The sequence below is a fragment of the Phocoena sinus genome, chromosome 21, assembly GCF_008692025.1.
Source record: "Phocoena sinus isolate mPhoSin1 chromosome 21, mPhoSin1.pri, whole genome shotgun sequence".
Lineage (NCBI taxonomy): Eukaryota > Metazoa > Chordata > Mammalia > Artiodactyla > Phocoenidae > Phocoena > Phocoena sinus.
In genome coordinates, this window is record NC_045783.1 from 8,361,832 (window position 1) to 8,385,256 (window position 23,425).

General features: G+C 38.5%; 1 protein-coding gene across 1 annotated transcript in view; it reads left to right on the top strand.

Moving 5' to 3' along the window:
• The window catches only part of CSMD1 (CUB and Sushi multiple domains 1), a 1,813,702-nt gene that overhangs the window by 332,061 nt on the left and 1,458,216 nt on the right, over nt 1-23,425 (top strand). The window contains exon 2 of the mRNA XM_032618622.1: nt 497-713. Coding sequence (XP_032474513.1) covers nt 497-713 — 217 coding nt within the window. The remainder of the gene's footprint in view (nt 1-496; nt 714-23,425) is intronic.

Sequence of the window (23,425 nt, forward strand, 5' to 3'; positions counted from 1 at the left end):
TTTAATTTCCCCAGCAAGGATCTTGTGGGCAGTGTTTCTTCATGATAATGTGCAGACAGTTGGCACCAACTTTGTTTCACAAATGTGGCAGTCTGATATGGCTAGAGCTGTAAAAAAAATTTCCCCAAATTTGTAATATGAGTACCCAAATGTATATTTCCTTCTTTTCCTTCTCTCTTTTTTTTTAGGGAGGAGCTATTCTCTATCTTTTAACACTGGAGAACACCACTGCAATTTATCATTCAGTATTTGTGCATGAAGGCTCACACAATAAGTCATTATAAAAATTGGCCAAGGAGTTCCCTGGTGGCCTAGTGGTTAGGATTCTGGGCTTTCAATTCTAGTGGCTTGGCTTCAATCCCTGGTCGGGGAAATAAGATCCTACAAGCCACATGGTGTGGCCAAAAAACAATTACCAAATGGTTGGAAATTTTTAAAAAGAATATACTAAAGATAGGCCAAACTTATATGCTTTTTGGTGTGTTTTCTTTTTCAGGTCAGAACTGTGGAGGCTTAGTCCAGGGTCCCAATGGCACCATTGAGAGTCCAGGGTTTCCCCATGGTTACCCAAACTATGCTAACTGCACCTGGATTATCATCACGGGAGAACGCAATCGGATACAATTGTCATTCCACACCTTTGCTCTTGAAGAAGATTTTGATATTTTATCGGTGTATGATGGACAGCTCCAACAAGGGAATTTGAAAGTGAGGTAAAGTGTTGGCTCTTCCTGTAATAGATGAGGTTTGACATACTCAGATTGTGAAACTTAATTGGGATTAACATTTGAATTTAATTTTCAGAAAAGAACATTTTAGTTACTGTAAAGAAAAATTAAAGACTGGAGCTTTGTGCACACTTCTTTCAATCCCTAAGAACGTAACTTCTTATTGAAAACAATCACTGACTTCATTAATACATATCAGATTGTTCAAGATCTGTAAAACACTGTTGCCAAGGTAATTTAAGTTATGATACACCATTGTTTTTAAGCAACTGTGGATTTGAGAGAAAAAGCACAAAGTGAGCACAATTTAGAGAACAACAAAAGGAACCTTGATATTGTCAGAGAACATATTCAATACAAAGAGCATAGGAGGTGGGTGGAGTAAAAACATGAAAGAACATTGTACTCTTTGGAGAACTTTTGGTTTGCACCGTCATAGAATATTCCATTCCTTATTAGCTTTCTCTTTTAATCTATGATTTTTTACCATGAAGAAAGAAAAATATTTCCTGGGATGATTTTAAGTTATATTTTTCATTTATCACCAAGAAAAAAAAAATGTACCTGTACAAATATATTCATCTATTTTTTTTTTAATTTTGGCCAAGGAATGAGGAATATCCCTTTCAAAGAAATTGGAATTTCTTAGCCAAACTGATGAACATATTTAAATATATACATATATGGCAAATAAGACTTTATCTTCTGGTTTTAAAATTCTACATTAGAGATTAAGTTTGTTGAAGATAGGGTCTTGTAGAAAAACTGACGGTAGGCGGAAGGAATTGTGCTGCTTAGGTAAATAAAATGGCACTCATGATAATCTTAGCAGTAATATACAAAAATGATATACTTTATTTACAATTTTGTGAATTGAGAAAAATCTCTAGCTTTGAAAATGCATAATTGTATTTTTACATCTAGTTAATAGATTATAGTATATATATAGTATATATTAGTAAGTATATATTAATAAATATAAATATCAATATATAAAACTATATAGTCAATATGTTAAGTATAGAATATGAATATATTTCAAATAGATTTTATTTGCATTTCCTTATGCATTTTCAAATATAAAATACCTTGTAGTTTTTTCTGAGTCGTCTCCAATGTTACTGTCTGTCTTTAGAAACACTTTTCCAGTTGCCCTTTCTGAGACATACTGCATACAGCTACCTCCTTCATGGATTTGTTAGGTAAACTTTCTTTCTTCCTGTCTGACATGCGTGGGCCAACATTTGGATGTTTGGACAAAGTATCCATATTTGCAGTCCTTGCTAATTTGATGCAAAATGCCTTAACCTCTTTCATGCTCTTCTAACTATTACTAACTTTTCATCCACACAAAAGATTCTACTAGGGAATAGTGCTGTTTTGTAATAATAGAAAGCATTGTGACAAAAAATAGAGAATCTAGTTTACTCAAATATTAAGTCATATGCCTCTGTGTTGAAAAGTAACTCATTCTCTTTCAATGAAAGACAAATGCCTATTGCATATGAAAGTAAAAAATATTGCTCCGTGAGGAAGAGCGCTGAGCTCCCGCAAGAAAACTTTCCCAGGAGCCGTCACAAATGCAACCAGATTGATCATCTGTTGGATATGGTTTGTAATTTACTGTCCAGCTGTAAAGCGCTCATGCTCTGAGGGGAAAACTACAAATGACCTTCAAATCTATTATTTTGAAATATTTTTGGTCATATTTATGTACCTTTCTAGGCTCAGGCATTATTTGGGCGGGGCCGGGGAAGAGGAGTGTTTCCAAAGTAATTCAACTCATTGCTTTTTAAAAATTTTTAAAAATTTTTAAAAATTTTTAAAAATTTTTAAAAATTTCTGTCAATAGTTCCATTCCCTATAACTCTATTATAATTGCTATAATTCTATCCTATTCTAAAGGAAACCTGTCTTAAATGTTAATTTGCTCAACTACCTGTCTTTGGACAATTTAGTATTCTCTTACGTTCTTACGTTGATATTAGGATCACTTTATAGGTTAATAACTATAAAGTTTAGAAAACAGCAGACCTGTCATCTTCAGTATTATAACAGGATCAGCAGTAGAAATATTAAGGTTAGAACAGTTAGACTCATTGTACTTTATCCTGAGGTACTTGTGAATAGTATATAAATTAATAGCTGTGACTCAGAAAGCTTTATCAACATTGTTGAGTTAGATGTATGAATCATGATGCTTTTACTCACTTAGATTTTTTAATATATTTTTTAACAGCTTCATTTTTAAAAATTAATTTATTTTATTTATTTTTTAAATTTTTAATTTTTTTTTTTTTTTGGCTGTGTTGGGTCTTCGTTGCTGCGCCTGCATGCCAGGTGTCCTAACAAATTGGCAAAACATATCAGAAGCAGAATTCCAGTAATGACTGCCAAGCACTATAGGTCTCTACAATTATAAAATTTGAATAAAGAATGACGTGAAACAGGAAAATAAATAATGTTGTGAAACAGGAAATTTCCTCATTATTAGGGCAAATGTGTGAGCCGGTTGCAACATTTCAACATTAGGTGATGGGCAAAATCGTTATAAATAGTATTGAAATCTAATTAACAGCGTTGAGGTGGAGACTCTAATGCTGTTTGTTTCCCATTATATCTTGGAACAGTTGTTTATTTCTCAAATACGATTAACTCACAACACTTAAGCAGCTCTGGAATTCAAACGAAGGGACTTTTGTGAGAGGATTGATGTGCGAGCTGCTGATTCACTGAGTTGTCAGGAAAGTTATCACTTAGAGCTTTCATGGTCTGTAGTTGTTTTACTTCTGTACAAACGCTGTTTTTATCAGCTCAAAATGTGCACTAACAAAAAAAACCCATTTGTTTTATTAACAACTTGATCATTTTATATAAAGAAATTTCTTTTGTATAACTACAGTAGAGAACTTTTAATAAGTAACATATGATTTAGATGTAATCCCCAACTAACAAAACAGAATTTGGAGGTTAGAATTACTGATGTTTACATTGTAACTTGAAATTTAGTAAGAATGTATGATTTACCCTATGTAACAAGAAATCTTTAAAGGAAACAAAAATGTATATATAATACAAACGCATATATGATTTGTGTCTCCATCGATAAATTAACTTTAGTATGTAAATATTGAGCAATTAAATTAAGACTTCTTGTGGGCCCAAGAGAAAATATTAAACTCAAAATTAGGAATAGAAATCTGCTCCTGAGCTATCTAGAATTAAAACCCTAGTTCCTGTTTTGTTTTCTTTTTTAATAAATTTATTAATGTATTTGTTTATTTTTGACAGCACTGGGTCGTCGTTGCTGCACGCGGGCTTTCTCTAGTTGCGGCGAGCGGGGGCTACTCTTTGTTGCGGTGCGCGGGCTTCTCATTGCGGTGGCTTCTCTTGTGGAGCACTGGCTCTTGGCGCGTGGGCTTCAGTAGTTGTGGCTCGCGGGCTCCAGAGCACAGGCTCAGTCGTTGTGGCACACACAGCTTAGTTGCTGTGCAGCATGTGGGATCCTCCCGGACCAGGGCTTGAACCCATGTTCCCTGCATTGGCAGGCGGATTCTTAACCACTGCGCCACCAGGGAAGTCCTGCCCTTACTGGTTTTTATGAGCTGTCATATTACTGCCATTTTTTGAATCTCTGGCCATATTGACTCTGTACCTCCTCCTGATTCTCAGATCTTCACAGAAGTCTAACCCTACATGTTTTATTTTGCAGCATCTCTTTATAAACCACAACCTGCTTTGGTCCTCACAGAAAACGCTCCACGAAGTTCCATTCTATGCGAGGTTGACCCATGCACACAGGTTGACCGGTACATGGAGATGATAACATGCTGGCCCCAGGCTCACCCCCCTCTAATTCTGAAACATTTGCCACAGTCCTGTCCTCATTCTATGTTGCCAGTAAGATAAGCACTCTAGTCAACGTGACCCTGATATTCAAGGAACCCTACCAAGTGCAAAATACACTTCTGGCCTTCCGTCTCTTCCATATTTTCCCTGTGTGTTTCAGTCCACTCTGGTTGCTATAATAGGATACCACAGACTGTGGGGCTTAAAATCAGTGGGGATTTATTTCCTGTAGCTCTGGAGGCTGAAAGTTCAAGATCAAGGTGCCAGCAAATTTGGTGTCTCAGGAGGGCCTGTTTCTTGGTTCATAGGGGCTGTCTGTGTCAAGGCTTTCAGTGTCTTCATACTGTGCAAGGAGCAAGGGAGGTCTCCAGGGTCTCTTTTAAAAGGGTGGTAATCCCATTCATGAGGGCTACATTCTCCATAATCACGTCCCAAAGTTCCCACCTTCAGATACCACCATGTTGGGGCTGAGGATTTCAACATATGAATTTGGGAGGCCACAGACATTCAGGCTATAGTGCGAGGGGAGTTTTCATATTTAGTTGAATGGGTCTATGAGTTATTCCTTGTTCTGACCTTATAAGAGAATATAATATACTGTAATATTCTTCATCCTTCCCTCTGCCTGTCTACGTTATATCCAGCTTTCAAAACCCATTTCACATTATATTTATTTCAGGAAATTGGCCCTGTGCATCCCAAGTTAGAAAACAACCCCACCAAAAAAGTCTTTTTTTTTTTTTTTCTGAACTCCTTTAGCACTTGTAACTAACATAGATCTTGAATCAAGCCCTCCTTTGAAATCACACTGTCTCTCAAGTTGCCTTTTGTTGAAGGTTGTATATCTTTGTGTTCTAGTATGACAAATAGAACATACATCCTCCAAGGCCAAGAAATGTGCCACGACTGTCTTCTCTGGTGATGACATATATGACTTTAATATAGTCAGTAAATCTTCATGGAATGATTTTGATTTAAGCTATTCCTGATTCAGGACACTCCCTCTCTGTGCTCTCTGTGTATAAGCCAGCATGACTTAATATAACTCTCTCCTCTAGGTGAGCATGAGAGACTTTTTATATCCTGTAGATGTTCTCTAAATATGAAGTCGTGTTTTTTTGATTTGTCCCCAAATCAAAAATAATTGAAGTTGACATCCGTTTCCAATTATTATAACATTATAATATCAAACTTGGAAAATAAATCCCATTATAACCTCAAAAAGTAAATAAAAATGAACCTATGAAGGGAAATTGTACCATGCAAACGTGGAAAATCAGTATGTATATCCCATGATTATTGTAAAATACAAGTCGTAGGAAAATAGCTTTGGCAGTTATCTTGGCTTTATCTTCCTCTGACTTTTACAAGATTACCCCTAAATCTCTGCAGTGATGGTAATGAAGAGGTAAGAGATGAATGTTATAGAGCCGTTAAAATCAGTAAATCATGATAAGTGGTGCAAAAATATCAGGTTTTTCCATTTTTTGAAAAAATGTGTTAACAAAGAAATTTGTATAATATTAACTATATCCGGTGATGTTTAGAACTTCAGAGCTTTTAAGGGCTAGGAAGGGTTTCAGTTGCATTTGGATTAAATTAGACTAGAGGCCTGGCAGTGTCTAAATTCTGCCATACTGTCCGCCCCCATTGCCATTATGAGGTTCTGAGGGAACCGTTCACAGACATGTAAGTCAGATAAAAATCAAAGCATCATTTTATTTTTAGCTTGGCTGGTGACTCATGCCCATTTAAGACTCTGAAAAACATAGGATGAAGTGTGTATAAAAGCTCCTATAGGCACTGGAACATCATACTCATACCAAAGACATGTCTTGCCATCTTATCACATTCGGCCAGCCACACGGTCAGGGAGTAGAAGGAATGGCTGACATGATCAGACCAACACACAGTGAGGGAGGGCCCCAGAGAGGTGGGCCTTATAGCCTTCGAGAGGAGCTGAAGCCCACAGGGCTGAAGCCTCAGGCTGTCAAAGCCCAGTAGCCCAACCAATGCTTAGGGACCTGATCAAACCGGGCCTCCTGTCCTAGTGGGCACGGTGCAGAGGTGCTGAGGGGGACAGTGGCAGTGTTAGGTCGTCTCCTATAAACCTATCATGTTCCCATGAGTTTGTGCATCTGTCAGCCGTGATGATTATCCTATGTACATGTTTTAAGATGATGAAATAAAAAAATCATTTCATTTGATACAACTTCCAAATTTCCTTTCTCAGCATATGCTTTGAATTAGCAACTCATAGGCAAGGTTGATAGTGATTGGGTAAGGCAGAGTCAACTAATTTATTTACTTTTTTTAAGTTGGTTGTCTGCAGTTGGCTAGTGTGGAAGAGAAGGCCGGTTAAATCAGAGATTCAAGGATGAGGCCTAAACATAATATTTATATAATCCCCCAGCTGATTTAATATGGTTGAAAACTGTATATATTTTTTTATAAGGCTCATATTTATTAACAAAAATGATTAAGTTGCTAGTAATTAGAAATCCTGGAGATACAATATAAAGCATTTAAGGGAGATAGGTAGAACTATGTTTGCAAAACTGTAAGCATGTTTTAACATGTATCTGAATTCTGACCAATGCCATTCATGCTGTGGTGGTGGTTTTGCATGAGCCAAAAATGGATGGTTCATTTCAGTATCTTGGTCATTTTGAAAGTAGCAGACCATATGAATATGGGCAAAGGAGTCTTTTGAAAAATCATAAATATATGTGTGAGGAAAATACTCCCAAAGCCCCCAACTCCTAGGACATTTCTCTTGCATAAATGTAGACATATGGAAAGGCATTCAGAGTTTCAAAAAGAGGATGAAAGAAAAAGAAGATTAATAAATACTTTGCGACAGGACTGCATTTTCAGCAGACAAAGCTATTTTGAGGTATTGGTCATGGGAACGTGAAAGTAGACACAACTTTATAATATAAAATCTTGTCTTTACTACTTAAAATAAATATGTTGGATCATCAATTTAAATATTAATATGCAATAATAAAAATACCAGAAAGAACTTCTTCAGTACACATAATTTAGAAGTCATGGAGAAAATGACTGAAGAATTTGACTTCCTAAAATTTAAAATCCAAAAGCCAAATGACAAATCGAGAAAAGGATTTACAGTAGCGTGAGACACAGGGAGTTATTTTCTTACTTTATAACATACAGTCTCAGAACGATAAGGAATAAGATAAATCATTTAATAGAAAACCAGGTAAAAGTATGAACAAGGAGTTCAAATATAACAATCCATGGTAATAAGTGTATTTCAAGAAAATTAAAACAGTAATGCAATATATCTCACCACTCTGAATGGCAAAACTTTAAAATTTGTGATAAGTCGGAGTTTTTGAGGGTATTAGACAAATGCCTTTATATCCTGTTGGTAGAATTACGAATTGCAGCAGTTAATTTTGGATAGAATTTTGAAATTTCTCTCAAATTTAAAAATGATGTACAAGCTCTTTTCCTTCAGCAAGTCCAGCTAAGAATTTATTCTACAAAATTACCTTCAAATGTGACAAAACACATGGAATGAGATGCTTATGGGTGCATTTTGATAGTATTAAAAACAAATTCAAGAATGTCTATCCTTCTATAGAGACTAGTTAAATAAGTTAGAGGATATATGTATTACAATGTACCATTAAAAATAATGAATGGGATCTTTATTTGCTGATATGAAGAGATCTCTCACTATATGTTACATTTATAAATTACAGTAGTATTGGATTGTCCAATTTCACTCAATGTTTTATTTTCTTGAATAAACAATATGTAATCTCATAATAAAACACATCAAATTCTGGATGATGGTGGAACCCTGGGTATGTCCTTCTTATATATAATTGCAATATGTTATAGTGGTTTCAAGGATGCTGTGGGAAGGAAAATAAAGGCATCTGTCCACCCTGAGGGCTCCCAGAGGGCTGCCTGCCAGCCGTTGTAGTTTTAATCAAGATACAATGCTGCCTTAATCCAGAAAAAGTATGGCTCCCTTAGTGTTCACAGCAGGCTAGGGGTAGGGGAGGTTTTGTGACTGTTGTTGTTACCCTTTTATTTAAGAACTGAGATATAGTTGATGTACAATATGATATGAGTTTCAGGTGTATAACATAGTGATTCACAATTTTTAAAAGTTATACTCCGTTTGTAGTTACTATAAACTATTGGCTATGTTCCTTGCGTTATACAGTATATCCTTGTAGCTTATTTATTTTATACATAGTAGTTTGTACCTTTTAATCCCCTACCCCTATCCCGCCCCTCCGTCTTCCCCCTCCCCACTGGTAACCACTAGCTTCCCCTCTGTCTCTGAGTCTGTTTCTATTTTGTTATATTCATTCTTATATTCACATGTTTCTTTTATATTTTAGATTCCACATATAAGTGAAAGTATACAATATGTGTCTTTCTCTGTCTGACTTATTTCACTAAGCATAATACCCTCCAGGTCTACCCATGTTGTTGAGGATGGCAAAAGTTCATTCTTTTTTTATGGCTGAGTTGTTTTCCATTGTATATATGTACCATATCTTATTTATTTGTTCATTTATTTATTTATTTATAACATCTTTATTGGAGTATAATTGCTTTACGATGGTGTCTTAGTTTCTGCTTTATAACAAAGTGAATCAGCTATACATATACGTATATCCCCATATCTCCTCCCTCTTGCGTCTCCCTCCCACCGTCCCTATCCCACCCCTCTAGGTGGTCACAAAGCACTGAGCAGATCTCCCTGTGCTATGTGGCTGCTTCCCACTAGCTATCTATTTTACATTTGGCAGTGTATGTATGTCCATGCCACTCTCTCACTTCGTCCCAGCTTACCCTTCCCCCTCCCTGTGTCCTCGAGTCCATTCTCTACATCTGTGTCTTTATTTCTGTCCTTCCCCTAGGTTCATCAGAACCATTTTTTTTTTAGATTCCATATTCATGTGTTAGCATATGGTATTTGTTTTTCTCTTTCTGACTGACTTCTCTCTGTATGACAGTCTCTAGGTCCATCCACCTCACTACAAATAACTCAATTTCATTTCTTTTTATGGCTGAGTAATAGTCCATTGTATGTATGTGCCACATCTTCTTTATCCATTCATCTGTCTATGACATTTAGGTTGCTTCCATGTCTAGCTATTGTAAATAGTGCTGCAATGAACATTGTGGTACACGAATCTTTTTGAATGATGGTTTTCTCAGGGTATATGCCCAGTGGTGGGATTGCTGGGTCATATGGTAGTTCTGTTTTTAGTTTCTTAAGGAACCTCCATACTGTTCTCCATAGTGGCTGTGTCAATTTACATTTCTACCAAGAGTGCAGGAGGGTTCCCTTTTCTCCACACCCTCTCCAGCATTTATGGTTTGTAGATTTTTTGATGATGGCCATTCTGACTGGTTGTACCATATCTTTTTTGTCCATTCGTCCATCAGTGGACACTTAGGTTGCTTCTATATCTTGGCTATTGTAAATAGTGCTGCTGTGCTGGCGGTGCATGTATCTATTTGAACAGCGTTTGGGTGGTTTCTTCTTGTAAGTGTGTATATGCTCTGTCTTTGGAATTCTTGTGGAGGCAGTTATTTCTATCTCTGTGCCTATGAATATCTCCATTTTGATGTTTTTCTCCCTCTCTCCCATCTATTAATCTATATCTATGTTTATATCAGTGTTTCTCAACCAGGGGTGATGTTATGCCCCAGGGGACATTTGGTAATGTCTGAAGACACTATTGTCACAGTTGGGTGGGGATGCTCCTAGGATGTGGCAGGTACAGTACAGAGATGCTGATGAATGTCTTACAACACACAGGACAACACGTAGGACAGCCCCATATGACAAAGAATTGTCTTCCACCAAATGTCAAATATGCCAAGGATGAAAATTCCCGATTTACAGCAGTAAACCATCTGTATACAACCATCTATACCTGTACCTCTATGTATATCTGGCCTCTACATTTCTCTCTATATTGTTTTTCTATGTGAAGACCCAAGCTGAAAAAGGTAAACGAGAACTCTCTGGAACTGACAGTTACATTTCTGCTGTGCAGAGGTAGCTAGGCGGATGGACTGATTGAAGTGATCGAAAATGATGGGGTCTCCTGCAGGATTGTGTCAGCAAGCATAATGGGATTTCCACCGTATTACACATTATCAAACTTCACCAAGAATCATTTTTACCTTCTTTCTCAAAAGGAAATAAAATTATTATTATTATTTCAGTCCTCGGTTTCTGGGAAAAGAAACATAAGGTGTCCAAAAGTCGGTAAGATATTAATTGAATTTTATTCTGTGTAATAGTGAATCTGCAAAAATAGTCTGTTCAAATGACTTACTGGGAAGCTCTCCATAGTAAAAAGCAAGAAGTAGCTATAAATAATCAGATTTCTTAGAATTTCCAAGATTTTAAATTAATTTTGTGTGGATGACTAGATTTGTAGGTGAATGATTTTTTTTAAGTTTGAAATTTACTTTTTCTCTCCCCGTCCCTTTTAAGTGTTTGGATAGCAAAACCTGTACTGATTTATTCTTTTATCCCCAACAGAAGCTAAGCACTTAGAACGCACTAAACCAGTGCGTTTTGATTGAATAAATGTACATTAGTTGTTTACAAAATAACTGTAAAGGAATGAATGCTGTATACAAAATTGTGTCATACACTTTCAATTCACAAAATTAAAAAAAAAGGAATAGGATATTACTTAGAACTTAAAACAATTCTGTCTTTTACTATAATAAACAGTCACCCACCCTGTGCGTATAAATACGATCGACTTTGTATCTGAATGTACTGAAAAATAATCAAAAGGCAAATATTTATCTTAGAAGCCATCTTGTTTCAAACCTTTAAAAACTGTTAACCTGGAGTAATCTTGATATTTAGACATTTTATGAGTTTGTGCATTTAACTAGGCAGCAGTATTATATATAAAAATTGTATAAGCGATTAAGAGTGTTTACAGCCCAGAAGCCTCTAAATTTAGAAAATTCTTTCAAATAAGGTTTCCAGGAGCGGAGCTATTGGCCCTTTTCTGAACCTCAGTTTTGTCCTGGCTTACATCTCCCCTGCCTTACCTCTTAGAACCTGAAGTATTAACTCAAGCAGGGTTCGGAAAGTTGCTCATAGATTCCAGGTGGTAGATATAAGTGAATAAAACCCTCACAGCCTTTCTTTGGTTCATACTTGCCCTGAGGGGGAGGCAGCTTGGGGAGGGTCCTTAAGTGAGTGGGGAATAAAGCCTGCCTGTGTGAATTTCCTCAGAATGATCTGGAGCCCTGCCCTCCCAACCTCTGCCCCCTGGGTCACTGACCCTAATTGGATTTCCTTGGCTTCCTGCCCAGAGGCCAGCTCTTGTTGGCCTCTGTTTCACAATCAGTGGAAAATTAGACAGTTTTGTCTCTGAACCTGTTGTCAGTACAACTTCCCAAGCTCAAAGATTGTACTGATCCCACACTAAACCCTCAAATGGAAGACGCAGGGTCGTGGCTATAGTTAGACTGCTACTCACCAGTACTACTCACGTATACTTTATCACCAACATCTGTTACTTTTTATTTTAGAAATCACTAGTATAAACCCAGAATCTGGATAGCTGGCTCTCTGTTTCAAGAAGGCAGTCCCCCAATGAACAGGGGTATGTTCCCCTCGAGAGGGAGAATCAGAGAGTGCGCAAGAAAGGAGGCAAGTGAATGTTTCGTACAACCTGTCACCTTTCAGCCCAAAGAGGAAAGCTGAGATAAACGAAACGGGGGCCTCCTGAAAGTTTCTCAAAGTGTCTTCCTTCAAGGAGGCAGCTTCTGTTTCTCACAGCTGTTCACGGACCCTCCGTGGCCGTTATCCCCCATCATCCCTTTTCAGTGTCAAGGCGCGCCGGTGCCTGAACCCCAGGCCACCTCCACCCCCATGCACCCGCACTACCAGCAAAGGCCAAGGGGGGCGCCCTTGTGACTGACGCGTCTTCCTTTGCCACTTGTTAGAGCAGGGCCTCGAACTCCCAGGCCTGCTGGAACCAGAAGGAGGATGCGAATACGTGAAACAGAGCAGGTGTAAGACAGTGGCGAGACCTCCTGGTGAGGTCGTGGGCAGTATCAACGCTGCACCAGCTCCTCAGCTACAGCCAATGGCCGCCAAGCAGAAACGCGGGCCTGACTGGCTGGGGCGGCTTCCAATTAGCCACAGCAGTTTCCAATTACTTCCTGATTAAGGGAACTTCCCTGATTGGTAAGCGGTTAACTCAGGCCGCGCACATCTCCCGAGAGCCCTTGAGCTCGGCTTCCTGGCGGGAGGGTGATCCCTGCGGCGGCTCCCCAAGTGGACTCTGCGGTTCTCTGAGTCGCCCGCCTTCGTCAGAGCATCTCGGGCATCTTCTCCCGCCCTCCTCCTTCGGGACCCAGACTTGCTGCCCCACACGCCCCAAGCTGCACAGCGCATCTTCCGGGCTCCTGTTTGCTTTCCTGGGGGGCCCTCAGTACCTCCGCCAGGACCAGGCCCCGGCCTGCGGACGTGCCCCACGGTGTGCAAAAGATTTCCTGCTGGAGGGGCCCCTGTGGAGGGGCTGGAAGTCGACTGGGCTCGGGAGAGTGCAAAGACCCTAGGCTACTCTCCAGGAGAAGGACTCCAGGAACCCCGCAGTGGTTTTCTGGGAAGCACTGAGACACCCCGCAGCTGTCCGGAGGAACAGCACGCCCAAGGATGCAAGTGAGTTCCTGGGTTTTTCTCTATGTGTGACTGTACGTTTGCGTCGACTTCCTCGCCGGCTGTCTGAGGTGTATTGAACTGACCAAACCCCAGCTCTTTCTGGAGAGTGGTGTCCAGGGTGGGGAGCCCTGGGTGCCCCAGGACCGGCCGAGCCTCTCTCCTGGTTAGGCCACCCTGGGTTCCAGAGTAAGAGTCGTGTTTACCCTTGGATCCACACTGTGCTGGGAACCCGGCGTCTTTTGGTGGGAAAGTCTCCTGGGTCTGGTGTGAGCACTGAGCCACCGTTGGGCTTCATGCTGCTGCTTCGTGAAAGTTGGTTTGTGCCTCGGAACTGGAGGCCCACCTCTAGGGCATCTAGGCCCACCTCCATCAGGCTAGATTTGTGTGCGCCAGGCCGGGGCAGAACTTCGGTCCCCTTCCCTTTAGCTACCTGGGCAGGTGAGAGTGACACGGTCTGTGGTTGGCGTGGACTAGGGGCCAGTGGGGTTTGGAGAGCCTCGTACTCGGGTCTGGAGAGAGATGTTGGCTGTGGACAGGCCACTGAGGGAGGGCAGAGCTGACAGCAACTGGGGTATCTGGTGGGCTTACGTGAGGGTCCTCTGAGGCCTGACGCTCATTATTTTCTTATTTCAAAAAAAAAAAATACAGTGCGGGAACTATACAGGGGTAGCAGCAGCTTGTGACCTCTGCCCTAGAAGGTTAATTAATAATCCCAGCCTTGTCAACTCCATGTGTTGGTAATTCCAGAGTAATGAGAAGAGGCAGCCGCAAAACACCTGGCCCCAAAGTAGCTGAGAACTTGGCAGGGTTCAGATACTTCCCTTTGAAAATGGAGAAGTTTGTTAAAATTTCAAAGGTATCTTTTGGAATAGAGCTCGCCTTTTCTTATTATACCTTGCGTTGCAATGATATGGTTTGTCATATCGTGTATTTACGTTTTCAGTCACTTTAAATGAATAAAGTTTGTATAATTACTAGGTAGTGGATTTGCCAAGACTTTTTCTGAAAATCTTGTTTCTGAATTAGAACTCTAGTATGTAAATAGCCCAACTTGGATGGGGAACATTCTAGATTTCTTTACACAAGACTGGAGACTGTATTTTGGACAATTGTTTTAATTTCTTTGGGCAAATACCTAGGAGTAGAATAGCTGGGTCGTTTGATAGATTAAGCTTAACTCGAAGAAATGGCCAAAACATTTCCCCATGGGGTGTAAACTTTTACATTGCCAGCAGTAGTTATGAGTTCCAGCTGCGTCACACGTTTGCCTGTATTCGCTATATCTGCTCTTTAATTTTGGTCACTCTAATGAGTGTGTAATGGAGAGGTACCTTATTGCGGTTTAATTTACATTCCCTGATGACTAATGTTAGTATCTTTTCATGTGCTTACTGGTCATTCATATATCTTCCTTTGTGATGTCTCTTAAAATTTTCTTCCAGTGATATATGTGTTACAGATAATTTCTCCCAGATTCATTCTCTTAATGATGTATTTTGAACAACTGTTTTTAATCTTGATAAAGTCCAATTTAACAATATATTTACTGTTTTATGACTATGCGAAATACAAAAAAAGTTTGCATACTTTATCAGAAATATTTTCCTTGATGCCTTCTTCTGAAGTTTAATAGTTTAGCTCTTTGATTTGTCTATGATCCATTTTGACTTTAATTCATATCACATAATAAAATTAAGTTTTGGAAGTCATCTTTTTGCATGTGGATTGTTATAGCACCATTTACTGAAAAGACTATGATTCTTATAAAGCTGATTTTTTGTGTATGGTGCTAGGTAAGGATTGATGCACATTTTTTTTTTTTTTAATTGAGATACTCAGCTGATCCAGCATTTGTTGAAAAGACTTCATTTTCCTCTTTGAACTGACTTAGCACAATTGCTGAAATTCAACTTCTGATATATGTCAGGGACTATTCCTGTACTCTCTATTTTGTTCCATTGATCTGTTTGTCTTTTTGCTGTATTGATTATTGTAGCTACACAGTAAGTTTTAAAATCATGTAGAGTAGGTACTCCAGTTTGTGTGTGTGTGTGTGTGCTCTAAGTCTTTTGAATTTCATAGAATCATTTAGAATTAGCTTGTCAACTTCTATAAAAATTCCCTTGAGATTTTGGTTGGGATTGCTTTGAATCTACAAATTTGGGAAGAATTGCCATATTAGCAATAGGCTTCCAATATATGAATACATTCTATCTCTACATGTATTTAGGTTGTTTTTAGTTTCTCTCAGAAAATGTTAAATTAGATTCATCTGTAACTACTTTTAGTGTATTGCTATTATAAATGCCATAGTTTTATTATTTATTTCATTTATTATTATATTTTATTTATATTATTATTTATTATTTTATTATTTATTTGCTGATAATGGATGAAAATGCAATTGATATTTTGTATAATGTTAGCCTTGTATCCTGTGACTTTCCTAAATTTCATTATTTCCAGTAGCTATTTTGAAGATCCTCTGGGATTTATATTTAATGTAAACAATGGTATCTGCATGGAGGGGCAGTTCCACTTCCTCCCACTGGCCTTTCCTTTTTTCGACTGTTTTGAAATGGCTAATACATTCAGCACAGTGTTGCATAACAATAAGTGACCATCTTTGCCTTGGTTCTGGCGAAAGAAGGGAAATAATGACCATTACAGATGACGTTGCTTGTGCTGGTTACTGGTTACCAGTGGATTGCCTCTTGTCTCCAAATCTGCCTTTCTTTCCCTGCTTTGTGATACCAGAGCTGTGCCCTGAGAACAGCTCTCATCTGCCAACTGGCACTGTGTTAAGCTTTGCCAGTTTCTGTGGGTGCATTAGTGGAGGAAGGAACGGTTTCTCTTGGTCCCTGCTACTGGGTCACATGGCTGCCAGCACTGTGCAGGATGTCAGATGGCATCACCCTCCTCAGAGCTTTCTAGCACCTCCTGGGGTGACTTCCAGGTTTGCCAGCACTCCACACACACATTCCTGGTTGCCAGCTCTGAATGGCGGAACCTCGGCAAGCATTTCCACTGTCCAGTCGACCACTAGTTACTCTCTCCCCCAACAAGTTCTGAATCTCAGCTTGGTGGGAGCAGTCTTTATTATATTTTCCTTCCTTGGGTACTCTACCCTGCCTTAAAGCTGCCCTGCATTTCTACTGTTCCTGTGTTTTTAAACTTCTCTTTGCCTCTTTGTGGTTAATCCTCTGCTAGTCATTCTTTTTTTTTTTTTTTTTTTTCTTTTTATCTCCAAGGTTCAGTAAGGTGAGATGTCGAACTCTTGTAGTGCAGGTGATGGTTACTAAACCTTCAAACTTATTCAAGGTAATATGAAATAGGAGTATGTAACTATTAAACCAAATTCAGATTTTCTTCCTAACACAAAATACTCATCAAGCATATTTTACAAGAAAAAAATGCTTGGAGATAACTCTAAATTTTTCCCCTTCGAATTACTGGTGCAGTTTCTGTCTCCTGACTGGAACTTGACCAATATATTGATTGTACTTTTTTTTGTTATTGTTCTTATTTTTTCATAAATGTCCTTTATCAGTTAAGTTCTCTACTGTTATGGTTTGTTGAGGGTTTTTTTAAATGAATTTATTTATTTTTGGCTGCATTGGGCATTTGTTGCTATGCGTGGGCTTCCTCTAGTTGCGGCGAGCAGGGGCTACTCTTCTATGCAGTGCACGGGCTTCTCACTGCGGTGGTTTCTCTTGTTGCGGAGCACAGGCTCTAGGCGTGTGGGCTTCAGCAGTTGTGGCCCGTGGGCTCTAGAGTGCAGGCTCAGTAGTTGTGGCGCATGGCCTTAGTTGCTTTGCAGCATGTGGGATCTTTCTGGACCAGGGCTCAAACCCGTGGCCCCTGCATTGGCAGGCGGATTCTTAACCACTGCGCCACCAGGGAAGTCCTATTGAGGGTTTTATTATGAATTATAGTTTAATTTTATCAAGTGTTTGTTATGCATCAACTGAAATGGTGGCAGTTTTTTCTGTGTTCTATTAATATGACCAATTTGATTAGTTTATTAAATGTTACTCTTCCATTGCATTCTAGGATAAAGTCTGCCTGATTATAAGGTACTGTCCTTTCACATTGGTTGGTTTGACATTAAGAATTTCTGTGTATATACACAAGTAATTTTGGTTTGTAATTTCTTTTATTGGTAAACTTTTCCAGGTTTTGCTGTAAGGGTAATTTCAAAAACTCAAGTAGAACAGTATTCCCTCCTCCTCCGTTTCTGAAGCAGTTTATGCAATTTTGGTGTTATTCCTTGACAAAATTAGCAGAGAAACATCTGTGTTTGCAGTTTTCCTTGGTAAATCCTGAAAAAATTTTCAATGAATTTTCTAGATTCATGGCTATTCAGATTTTCTATTTCTTCTGGTGTCAGTTTTAGTAAAATATTTTCCAAGATATCCACTTAATCTGTTATCAAATGTGTTGGTTCAAAGTTGAAGTGGTATTATTTTGAATCCTCTTAATGTCTATACAGTCTGGTGATAAATTATTTTTCATTTTTGACATTGGTGATTTGTATTTTCTTTCTAGCTAAGGTTTTGTCAACTTTCTTTTTTTTTAAAGACCACACTTTGTCTTTATTATATTCTCAATTATCTTTTTTAAAAATTGCATTTCTTTTATTTCCCTACTTATATTTAATTTGGCTTATTCTGCTCTTTTTCTAGCAATTTAAGTAAAATGTAAGGTCGCTGAGTCAGCTCTTTTGTTTGATAAAGATTTTCCCTCCCAATACTATTTTATCTGTGTCACACATTTTGTCATAATTTGGTTGTATTTTGTAGTCATTTAGTTTGAAATATTTTCTACTTTGTCTCCTGATTTCATCTTTGACATATGAATTAAGAATTGTGTTCGGGGCTTCCCTGGTGGCGCAGTGGTTGAGAGTCTGCCTGCCGATGCAGGGGACGCGGGTTCGTGCCCCTGTCCGGGAAGATCCCACATGCCGTGGAGCGGCTGGGCCTGTGAGCCATGACCGCTGAGCCTGCGCGTCCGGAGCCTGTGCTCCCCAACGGGAGGGGCCGCAACAGTGAGAGGCCCGTGTAACGCAAAAAAAAAAAAATAATAATTGTGTTCCATGCAAACACATGGGGTTTCTATAGTGATTTTATTACTATTGACATCTCCTTTTACTGTATTGTAGTCAGAATATACTCTGCATGATTTTTATTCTCTTACATTTATTGAAACTTTTTTTCTTTTTTCAATTTGGGTTTGTTTTCCCATACCTGAGCCATTATTAAATAGAAGAAAGCATCACCCATGACCATTTACTAAATTTTAGTTGCTGGGCAGGTCATTTAACTTTGGCAAGGTATATAATAAATATATGCATATTTGTTTTAAATATGTATGCATATATATGTATATACATATATAATCTATATTTCTTGAAATGGTAGAAATTGAATATTATATTTAATTCAGTAGTTTTTTTCAAACACTTCTGCATGTTGTCTAATATGACTGTTTTCTCCACACTAAGCACAACGAGACAAGTCTTTATAGACCTACTACTATGAAAGGAAAAACTTAACATTCTCGTAACTAACAATACGATTCTGTAACTACGAATAGGAGTAGAAACACACTTGTGTGGCTAAAGGTTTAATTCACCATGGTGATCATGATCTAATAAAATGCATATGTGAAACGTGTTTATGAATGTATTATTCCTCTTCCAGCAGCCTATGCACATTTCCCAGTGTATAAATATAAACATTAACTCTTAAAATTTAGATCTGATTGGCACAGTACTAATATTTATGCTGTTATCTGCCCCAAAATTAGCCAATAAATTCATTTTTTATAAAGTTATTTAACTCCAAGGAAAATGTGTTTTGCAACTAGTATGTACAAGAAATCATGTTAATTTATATGGGCAACAAGGTTACAAGGCTTTGCCTGGTTTTCCAGGAGCCTCCTCTCGAAGAGAGAGAAGAGGGAGAAAAGACATGTTTTTAAAGCAGGAGAACTTGAATAACATGGCGCCCCGTGTGACGAGAACAGAGTGCGTGTGAAGATAGAGAGGGAGATGTGCCTGGATCTATTCCGTGGACGAATCATGAGTACTCCGAATGGCAGTGCAGGATGCAAAGGAACTTTGGGCTTAAGTTAGAGCCATGGTTTGTAATGACGGGTCCAGTGGGCCTTTTCCCAGGCCACCTGCACCACACCCACGGCCATCACCCCAACCACCATCCGGTTACTTTTTCATGGAAAGAAACACAAATAACTCAGAACTGAGTATCAGTCTTAAATGTTGGTGTTAAATGTTGCCAGTCCCTGAGCGATAAATTGAAATTTATTTGGAACGTGCTACGCACCATTAATTCTGTTGTTTTAGTATATTCAACAGCATTAAAAGCTATCAATAATTAAGTGTTGGAACAACCCCCCCCCCCAAAAAAAAGGAAAATCATTACTTTCTTTCATATGAATTAAATCCAAGTCAGAAGACTAGTGAAATTCAACAAGGTTATTGATCCTTTGATATTTGTTTGGCATCCCTGTTGGGACGAAATGCCTGAGCAGGGAGGTAAATCCTTTTGGAAACAGGAAGTGCATTATTTTAATCTCCTTCTGGTGTTACTGAAACGAATGCTATCGCTGCTAGAAATAGAAAATGGATTTGTTCCTGCAGTTTCTTTCTTGCAGAATTTATTCTAGCTCACTGTATCTATTCCAATACTCATGCACTAGTATTTTAAATGCTATAGATTAACTGTAAGGTAATGTGAAAGATCCTGTAACATTTTCTCTGAGGATGGAAGTCAGAAATACGTTTTGGGCTTCCCCGTGATACTGTAAAGGCAGTGACGGCGGTCTTCCCCAGTTCTCTTCAGAACAATAAGATGGTCCATAACCTGCATTTTGGATCTACTACTTTAGCTAAAATAATAACAGACACAACAAATAATAATTTAACCCCTCCTCAAGGCAATGCTTCTGGCTATGAAACTCAAACACATCAAAACCTGCTTCTGTTGGATATAAGAGAAGCTAAGTAGAAGAGCAGAAGGATTCAGAAATAAATACACATGAAGAAAACCCTATTCTGAGATTTTTGCTCGGCTCCCCAACCTGAAGGTAAATTAGGCTTCAGCTCTGTCAGAGCACCGTATGTGTCTTGCCCACTCTTCCTCTTCTGCTACAGCCCTCTCAGATCTTTCTCCATTTAGCATGCTCGGTTATAGACCACCTGAGTTTCAAGCTGTGCAACAAGCAAGGCTGAATTCACTGAATTTCCTGATTCTGGGGGAGAACACTGGATTCATGAGTCTTGTAGTATCTCAAAAGGGATAAGTAGGGAAGGGTATTTATAAGATACGGGCTTGAGTTCTTTAAGGTGGATCTTTCCAGATGAAGGTACTGGTTAGTCACCTAGAGGAGACCCTGTGAATGGTCTCCAGATTTGTTTGTTTTGTTTCAGGCACAGGAACTGCTGATGTGACCCTTGGCCACCTGGCAGTTCCTGCAGTATCCAATCCAGCTTCATACTGTAGTGATCTGTCATCATTGTGCATATTCTAAATGATCATAGGACCCTAAGGGTTGTCCAAAGATGAACTAAGCAAGAGAAACCTTATGAAAATAAGCTACCAAATTTTATATATTTTAGAAGATCAATACTAATATTTTCAGTTAACAAATATTGATTATTTTGTTATCTGTAGTGGGAATCCCATAGACATTGGTCTAGGTACGGGGGGTGAAGTGATAAACCAGAAGAGACAGAATGAAGACTCTCATGGAGACAAAATAAACAGTTAAAAATGTACAAGCAAATAACATACTCTTCAATGATGCATGCCGAGAAGGAAATTAATCGAGGTAAAGTGGTAGAGAATGACTGGAGTGATGAAGGACAGATTGAGGGGATGCCCTTTGAGCTGTAAGATACTAGTCATAAGGTGGTCTGGGGAAGAGCATTTCCAACACAGGGATCCCCAAGCAGTGCACCCAGATGCTTATTGCTAACACTCTACATTTTCAGGGTGGTTGTTCGTGGAATGGGCCATAGATGGGGAGGGAGAGTGTCACACTGCTGCCTGGAAGCAGTATCCAGTTTGAAACCCCGTAGTGGAGTCTAGTTGACGTGTGACTCACCTAGGTGTTTACACGCCATGTTCATGGAGAGATACTTGCTTTATCAAAAAGATCAGTCTTAACATATTTAGAAACCCAGAAGAATGACAGGGTTGCCATATCCTTGGCTCTATTAAATAATATTGGAATCCTCTGTGGTTTCTATTTCATTTCCATCTGGAATTTGAATATTTTTTGGTAAAACCTGTATCAATTTCTATACTTTATCAAAGGAAAGAAGTTAAAAGCACCTAACGATTTTATATATATTTATCTGTACGGAAGTGTGCATAGTAGCTGGGATAAATCAAAATGGCAAAAGAGCAGATGGCGATAACAAACATCCAGCTTGTCTTTGTTTCCAATTTTTTCAAATTTTTAAAAATCACATAATTAGTCATAAATCTCTTTCTAAAATAACAAGCCTAAAGTATAATCAATTAATAAAAATTTAGAAACCTATTAGAAATCATTTATGGAGTGTTAAGGAATATATCAGGTAAAATTTAAGAAAACTGCTTCGAATAAATTTGCCATTGGCTTTTAAATAGGCCTATTATTAGTATCCAACATAAGATTAAATCAAACTAATTAAAAGTTGAACAGTTGTCAGCAGCTCAAGAGACAAAAATGAATTTCTTGTCTAACTTTTTCCTTTGGATTCTCAAAATAATGCAGGGTAGACATGCACTTATGCTGGAATTCTGGGGAAAAAAAAACGTGGTCATGATCTTTCCCACATGATAAATGACAGATGAATCAAGATACTTCTAAAGTAGGATTAACTCAATATTAGCCGACTCTCAGATGGTGGGGTGTCTATTGTAGACTCATAAATTGCTACACCCTGTTTCTTATACTTTAGGTTTTGTTTTTTTAACTATGGTCTATTGAACATTATCAAATGATATTTTGCTGACATGGAGGAATGAAAATTCTTTTATTTAGTGTAGTTTAGCATCATCAATACAGAGGGAGAGCATAAAAGTGGTTTGTAACCAGCTTAAATATTTTTCTTATAGAAATAGTCAGCGTTCTTGGGCTGCATTGAATATCGGGGGTGGTGATTTGCTTCTTCAAATCACCTCCATGTGATGAAGTTCAGAAGGAAAGGGGTAGATGGGGCCCCCTTTTTTTTTTTTTTTCCTGAAGAAAAATACTCACTTGGAAGCTCAGGGTAGACTTAAGGGATGGGTCAGCCATTCCTCTTGCTTTTTCAAGTCTCAAAATACTTAGATGTAGAATGTGGAACTTGAGCGCAAAAACAAGACTTTTTGGTTACGTGGCTTACTTTGAGTTGATTCTTACCAGCCACAAAGGAAGCCCTTTCTAGGCTGGCTTCTAAGCAGTTTGGCTTTAGACAGGTGGTCTGTGAACTGGGAACACTCCAGAATGTTGGGTAGATTTACGTTTCCTTCATTCCAAGATTGTTTTAGGAATTACTTGACTGAAATAGTGATACTTTTTTTTTTTTTAATATTGCAATTTGAAAATGTCTCAGGCTGGGTTTTCAATCTAAGCTTCTAAAGGGTAACGTACAAACAAATTATTAGGGACTCTGAATGAGTCCTTTGGAAACAGCGATAGATCAGAGAGAGGACGGTTGATATAGATAATCTTGAACAGGATTACAACAATCATGTATTCTGCACTGAACTGGAGTTTTGTTTATATAGTCTTAGCACTATGATAAAGACAGTTGTCTAGAGTTAACAAGCTAGTCTGGGTACTTGAGATGATGTAAGGAAATAACACCTCAAAATCCTAAAAACGCTTCCTTGACTAAGGACGTTTAGGTGTAGTATTTCTGATTTGTATTAGATTTCTATCCTCATAGTGTGAAGACAAAGTGAGCTCTCATATGTGTTGAGTATCGAATAAGTGACTGGATCCCCTTAATAGTCTGATAACTTTATAATGAAGAATTAGAAATATTTAAGCAATTCAGTTTCTGTGATCTAAGTCAGGAAACTGGTTTCCATTTCAAAATACCTGTCTAGCTTTAGACATAACTTCTTCATATGAAGACGGG